This window comes from Tachysurus fulvidraco, chromosome 12 (assembly GCF_022655615.1).
Source record: "Tachysurus fulvidraco isolate hzauxx_2018 chromosome 12, HZAU_PFXX_2.0, whole genome shotgun sequence".
Taxonomy (NCBI): domain Eukaryota; kingdom Metazoa; phylum Chordata; class Actinopteri; order Siluriformes; family Bagridae; genus Tachysurus; species Tachysurus fulvidraco.
In genome coordinates this window covers 24,725,029-24,732,528 of record NC_062529.1, presented here as the reverse complement: position 1 = coordinate 24,732,528, position 7,500 = coordinate 24,725,029, and the positions used below count along the sequence as shown (strand labels likewise).

Sequence of the window (7,500 nt, the reverse complement as noted above, 5' to 3'; positions counted from 1 at the left end):
TGCAGGACCAGCGGTTGGCGCGTCAGCTGATCCGTCTGCGTTGCGAGCTGCACCGGTTGAAGGTGGAGCGTGTGTGTGATGGACATCGGGAGATGCTGGACGATGCTGCGCTGGAGCTGGAGGAGTGCGGTGAGGAGTGTGATCTGCTGTGTGACGTGCCTCTCAAGGCTGCCTTCACCCTGTCCACACCACTCAAACACCTGGGCCTCACCAAGATGAACCTCAACGCCCGACGTTTCTCCCTCTGCTGACCACCTCCAGATTCGCGGAGACTGAAAGATCTCACAAGCTACAGTATAGACACACTATGCAACAGGCTCCTGGAGTCTTTTGTTCACAGAGCCTGAAAATCTGTAGCTTTAATGACATCGGTGTCCTTCTAAACACTGTTTGAGATGGGATCTGCAGCTTACCAAAGATTTTTAGCTCTTGGAGATCAGGAGCCTGTGGTTTTGCTAATTTTTAAAGCTTAGCACAACCTCAAGATTCTCTCTGCTGGAGAATGTGACGCCTTTAAAACACCAAGACCTTAAAATGTAGATATATTACTGTACATCCAATAGGATAGAGGATAAAGTTAAATTCGCGCACTACCAGGTTGCTAACTCCTGGTCTCTGCTTAGGCTGACCCTGACCTTTGACCTTAAGCTTCCTTTCAAGTTGTGGTGTGACAAAAGCACCGTTGTTGATGCCACACTGACATGAAAGCAAATGAAGATCATTTAATACAATTCTAACAAAAAGAAGAACCTGTTCCCAAAGAAATAAGCCATAATGTCTACCAAAGGTGAACCAACCTTCAGATTCCAATGATCGTCATGGGACATTAACATGTGCCATAATGTCATGAGTGTAAACACTTAACACTACTGCATGTGGTAAGGGATGTGGCAGCTCAGTGGTTAAGGTGTTGGGCTACTGATCAGAAGGTCATGGGTTCGAACCCCAGGTCCACCAAGCTGCCACTGCTGGGCCCCTGAGCAAGGCCCTTAACCCTCAGTTGCTCAGTTGTAAGTCACTCTGAATAAGGCTGTCTGCTAAATGCCATAAATGTAAATGTTAACATTAAGAATGTCAGTAGAACTGATAAGGAACATCAGATAAATGGATAAGGTTTGTGTTCAGCTCAGGACCTTAAGATTCAATTGTATGCACTTGAGTATTTTCTCTAATGAACATTTTTGAAAAAGTTAGATTATTACTTACATTACACAGACTACGTTCAGTCCATTTTGAACCGAAACAGTTCATTAGTTTTTCAACTGGCATCGACTCCTTGTTACAGAAATAAAAAAAGGAAATTTTACATTCTCTCCATGTTCATTACACTACAAAAAGTATTTAATAGCAGATCAGAACATAAGACCAAACGTAACGCCATCGTTGTTTAGAGAAATTTAAAAAAGTCAACAAAAAATCTTTCCCACAACTAAAGCAGTTAAAACCCTGAAATATCTGACTGAATTCAATAGACCTTTTGAATACTGGCTCCTGATTGGTCAGAAGGTGTTAATTAATTTTCAAGAACAGCAGCGCCGACGACAGCGCAGCCGCAGATCTCAACGTTATTGTTTCTATAGTAACAACTCAATAAATGAATAAAATCTACAAGCAGTCTTTAATAAATATATAAAAATTTTGGCAAAGTACCGAAGCTTAATAGAAAATAAAACATCTCAGGATTTGGAAATGAATCACATCATCGATTATTTCCTTATAACTGCAGTCCTCTAAGGACATTCCGGCTTCATATACTTTGTTGTCAACGTAAAACATTCTAAAATAGACCTGTAAATAACTCAAGCTGATGAAGAACACTGTGATGTTTCTCCTACGTAACATCAGCGGATCACGGAACCGATTCTCAACCTGGACATCTTCATTTGCATCAAGATGGAAATGTTAAAACAAATCTCAGGCATGGACCTGGACCTGGATCTCGATCTCTGGCTGCTTCCCAATAGTTCACTCAGAATTCCCGGACACTCTATTACAGGAGCCCAAAAATAGCTAGTCAGATATGAGGACGGAATAATTACAGCTCATACTCTGGGAGAAGACAAGCCGAACTCTTTAGCATATTGATCTTAAAGCCAAAAACGCTCTAAAGTAAAAATGCCTATTGTGCAAAAGACTACTTTATATCAAACCCATATTCATAAAGCTTTTGTTAATGTCCAGTATCACATCTGCGCAGGTAAATCCATTAAAAGCCCAAAACATGTTGAATCCTTTATAGAGAAAGTCTGGAATTGTTTATTATGGAATTTCTTATGATGTGGGATAAATGCCGGAGTGATCTCTGTAGTGAATTTGCAGCTTTCACTACCGGTATTTTAAAACACACCTCAACTCCTGAATACAACACGGTCAGCTGACGCTGCTTTAAATGTATTTATAAATGATTACGTCAGTAATTACTTATAAGAGCTGAACAAACAGGATACGAGAAAGTAAATACTTAAACTCTCGATGACCGACGGTGATCCTGCGGTCGAACAAATCAAATTAAATTCTATGCTATTAAATCATCAGTGTTATATATGTTATAAAGTTCGATTCAATTCAAGTTTATCTGTATAGCGCTTTTTACAATTGACGTCGTCTCAAAGCGGCTTTACAGAACATGAACATAGAACAGAATGTAATTATAATGAATAATATAAAGATTAATATTAGATAGATTTAGTTCACAATGTGTATGTATTTATCCCCAAGGAGCAAGTCTGAGGTGACTCAGGTGACTGTGGGGAGGAAAAACTCCCTTATGCCCCTTTTCCACCAAAAAGAACCGGGTTGGTAGTGCTAGTGCTGGTTCAAAGTCGGTTCCACGGGCGAACTTTCTGAGAACCGGTTTGCCTTTCCACCGGCTAGAGAGCATCACAGAGTCGAGTCTGACGTCACTGTATACGGGTCATGTTACCAAGCGCAGCAACATTAGCAAAGCAGCGACAAACACAAACACAAACACAACAATGGTGGATGTTGCTTTACTGTTAATGCTCATGGCTTTGTAAACCTACATTAACATCCAAACGCGGCGAATTCAACATGTACATGCAGCTCCGTGTAATCTGTATAAACGGAGGTTGTGATCGAGAAAGTACATAACATTATTTTATCATTAACACAGAAAAAATGTAGCCTTAGCATGTAGCTACATACTATCATGTGTGCTGATAATGTATCATATCACGGTAAAGTAAAAGTGTATTAAACATTAGTAAACTTTAGGTACATTATCAAATGCGCTAACAGTAGCCCCGCCCATAGCCCCGCCCACAGCCCCTGAGGCAAGCGGTTCTTAAGTCTAGACCAACAACGTTTTGGTGCTACTTAAGAACCACTTTTCCTGGTTCAGAGCCGGTGCTTTGGCGGTCGAAACAGAAAAAACTGGTTCTAAATTAGGCTCTGGCTCTGAACCAGCACTCGAACTGCCTCGGTGGAAAAGCGGCATATGGTAAAGGAAGGAACCTTGAGAGGAACCAGACTCAAAGGGGAACCTCATCTTCCTATGGGTGACACTAGGGGTATGATTATAAATATACAGTCAAACAAATGTTGTATTGATGCAAAAGATCACATGGAGATCACATCTCCTCTATAGTATTGCAGAGTCTGACTGGAGCTGGTAGATCTCTAGATGCCTCAGGATTCACAGAGTCGGCCTCATCTCAGTGGAGGTCCAAAATCTTCATGGCACGGAAGACGATCGGAGCTGGTACAATTTCTGGATGCCTCGGGATGGGTAGAAAGAGAAAGGGAGTGTAGTCATACTGACACCTCTATATGTTTATATAGAATTCTTCAGATATTAGATCAAGTCAAGTCAAGAAGCTTTTATTGTCATTTCAACCATATATAGCTGTTACAGTACACAGTGAAATGAGACAACGTTTCTCCAGGATCAGGGTGCTACATAAAACAAAGACGGGGCTAAGGACATGTAAGTAGTCTTAGCCACATAAAGTGCAACTGTACAACCTGGTGCAAACAGTGCAGGACAAGACAAACAAGACAGTGCAGGACAATAAACAGTGCAGACATAAAGTTACAAGACAATACAAAAGTACAAAAAATACAATACACAAAAGACAATAAACAGTAAACAGAGACAGCGCCGACAGACCGGTGTGTATACTGTATGTGAATACTGAACGTTCAAACAATACAGTATTTGGTGCAGTAACATTAGCATGAACACAGTTTCTTAGCTGAAGGTCATTGGGATAATATATAGAATTGTGCAAAAAAAAAAGGCAAATGACTGAAATATTGTATAGTATGTGCAAAATGACTGAAATATTGTATAGTATGTGCAAAATGGCTGAGATATTGTATAGTATGTGTGTAATGGCTGAGATATTGTACAGTATGTGCAAAAACAGCTGAAATGTTGGACAGTATGTGCAAAACCAGCAGAAAAGTGTGCAAAACAGTGTGTGTGTTTTGTGAGGGTCTGTACAGTCCATACAGATGATGTGTGTGTATGTTGTGTTCAGTATAGTTCAGTTCAGTTATTGAGAAGTCTGATGGCTTGTGGGAAGAAACTGTTACACAGTCTGGTCTTTTTCCAGACGGCAGGAGGGTGAAGAGTGTGTGTGAGGGGTGTGTGGGGTCATCCACAATGCTGTCGGCTTTGCGGATGCAGCGTGTGGTGTAAGTGTCCATGATAGAGGGAAGAGAGACCCCAATGATCTTCTCCGCTGTCCTCACTATCCGAGATCGTACAGTTCCCGAACCAGACAGTGATGCAACTGCTCAGGATGCTCTCAATGGTCCCTCTGTAGAACATGGTCAGGATGGTACAGGTACAAAGTTGGACCTGGAAAATATTTTAATGACCAGAAGGTTGTGAGGTCAAATCCTAAAACTACCAGAAAGCCTTTTTAGAGCTCTGTAGAAAGATCATGAAGTCTCTAATCCACTATAGGCTAGGAATTAATGCAGTCAGACATATAATACACTTACATATAGGTTTGGGGTTATATTTTAGGAAAAAATCAGAGGGAGAAAAACATCAAAAACACAGCAAATTTACAGCAACTTAGTGAAATCTGACATACTTTTGAAATTCAATTCAATTCTGGTTTATTATGCAAAGCTTTAAAGACTTATGTTTAAATGTGTTGGTATTTATTCCCAATGAAGAAGTCCGAGGTGTCTGAGGTGAGGAAACACTCCCTTAGATGGAAGAGGAAGAAACCTTGAGAGGAACCAGACAGCAAAGTGAACCTCATCCTCATTTGGGTGACACCGCAGGGTGGGATTATAAAGTGTTATAAACACCAGAGTGTGTTATTATGAATAATGTTCTTTATACACTCAGATACAGTCTGACAATTGTGTATTGATGAGGAGGTCGTTGTCCTCAAACACCACATGGAGTTCGATCTTCTCTTTAAATGTCTGAAATCTTCATGAAACATAATTGGTGTTCATGAAAGATCTTCTGGTGCTTCGAGGTCCTTACAGGATCGGTTTCTTCTCAGTGAAATAAAATGTTAAATTCTATTTGTTGCTTTAATTCTAAAACAAAAGGTAAAGTAACCTGTTTGCTTTAAAGCTAACGCACGAGCTTACTGGAAATCAGACGATTAGTGAATTAGTGAAATTGCCAGATTGGGATTCTTTAATACACGATAATTTATATAAAAGTTTCTCCAAAACTAAATTTGAATAATAAATAAATAAGTTAGGACATTATGTAGAATGCAAATTTAAAAAGAAAGATGTAGTTTGTAAAGCCTGTATTTATTAATGTTTAATTTAATATAAAAAAATACATTTATATTTTTCTGGGGATTAAATATGCTGATTGTTATGTCTTTTTTTTTCAGTTCAATTCAATTCAATTCAATATATTTGTATAGCGCTTTTATAACAATTCACATTGCCTCAAAGAAGCTTTGCAGAAATATAGAAACAGAAAAGAATAAAATAAATAATAATATTTAATTTTAAGATATTAATTAAAAATTAATAGAGCTATCCCTATCCCTTCCCCTATTGAGAAAGCCGGAGGCGACAGCAGGAAGGGAAAACTCTCTGAGATGATATGAGGAAGAAACCTTGAGAGGAACCGGACTCATCCTCATTTGTGTGACAATGGACAGTAAATAGCATAAATGAAGATAATGTCCTTTCTACAACAGTTTATAACTGTGCAACTGAGAGCTGCTGAGGAACTGATGGGTCATCGCAAACTCTGAGTTCACCACAGACCCAATAGTAATTCCTTCATGTAAAGACCAGAACATACAGCTGACTGACGGCTCCATCCACAACAATCCCACGAGTCTCTGGCTGACCATGAAGATCAATCCCCTGCAGGGTGACCACCAGGTGAGGAGACTCCAACCAGGGGTAGAACGTCAGGATTGACGAAGTAGCTCCTTTTGCTGCCTTCTTGGCCAGGTCACTCTAGTAAAGGTGATTTAAACACTGAATGTTTTCCCAGGTTAAATAGGCTAGTTAGGTTATTAACTAATTAACTAAAGTCCATTTTGATTTAAAAAAAAAAAAAAAAGCACCTCCAAGTCCGAGGCCATGGTTCTCAGCCGGAAAAGAGTGGCTTGTCCCCTTCAGGTTGGCGGAGAGCTCCTACCTCAAGTGGAGGAGTTTAAGTATCTTGGGGTCCTGTTCACGAGTGATGGAAGGACGGAGCGGGAGATCGACAGGCGGATCGGTGTATCTTCTGCAGTGATGCGATCGATATACCGGTCTGTTGTGGTGAAGAAAGAGCTGAGCCACAAGGCGAAGCTCTCTATTTACCAGTCGATCTACGTTCCTACCCTCATCTATGGTCATGAGCTTTGGGTCATGACCGAAAGGACAAGATCCCGGATACAGGCGGCCGAAATGAGTTTCCTCCGCAGGGTGGCTGGGCGCTCCCTTAGAGATAGGGTGAGGAGCTCGGTCACTCGGGAGGAGCTCAGAGTAGAGCCGCTGCCCCTCCACATCGAGAGGGGTCAGCTGAGGTGGCTCGGGCATCTGTTACGGATGCCTCCTGTACGCCTCCCTGGGGAGGTGTTCCGGGCATGTCCAACTGGGAGGAGGCCCCGGAGAAGACCTAGGACATGCTGGAGGGACTATGTCTCTCGGCTGGCCTGGGAACGCCTGGGTATTCCCCCGGAAGAGCTGGAGAAAGTGTCTGAGGAGAGGGAAGTTCGGGCGTCCCTGCTTAGTCTGCTGCCCCTGCGACCCAGCCCAGGATAAGCGATAGAAGATGGATGGATGGATGGATGGATGGATGGATGGATGGATGGAAAAAAAAACAGATTCTTGATTCTTTGAACTGGATTCTTGTATCCCTGAGAAAACTCACTAGAAATACAATTTTAGGGACAAGATTCAGTTTCTCAAACTTTTAAAAAAATATAATTTTAAAGATTAAAGTAATATTTATACAGAGAAGACACTTTGAGACTGAGAATAATAAGATGTCTAAAAATAATTGTGCTTGTAAACAAAGTTCCTAAAATAGACGATGATCTTACC

The 7,500-nt window shown here is 41.0% G+C and overlaps 1 protein-coding gene across 1 annotated transcript in view; it reads left to right on the top strand.

Annotated features, from left to right (window-relative positions):
- Positions 1–1,306, top strand: part of fam167b (family with sequence similarity 167 member B) — a 3,075-nt gene extending 1,769 nt beyond the window's left edge. The window contains exon 2 of the mRNA XM_027144075.2: positions 1–1,306. This exon is cut by the window's left edge and continues 13 nt beyond it. Within this exon, the coding sequence (XP_026999876.1) occupies positions 1–251 (251 nt within the window). The 3' untranslated portion in view covers positions 252–1,306.
- Positions 1,307–7,500: the final 6,194 nt, after the last annotated feature.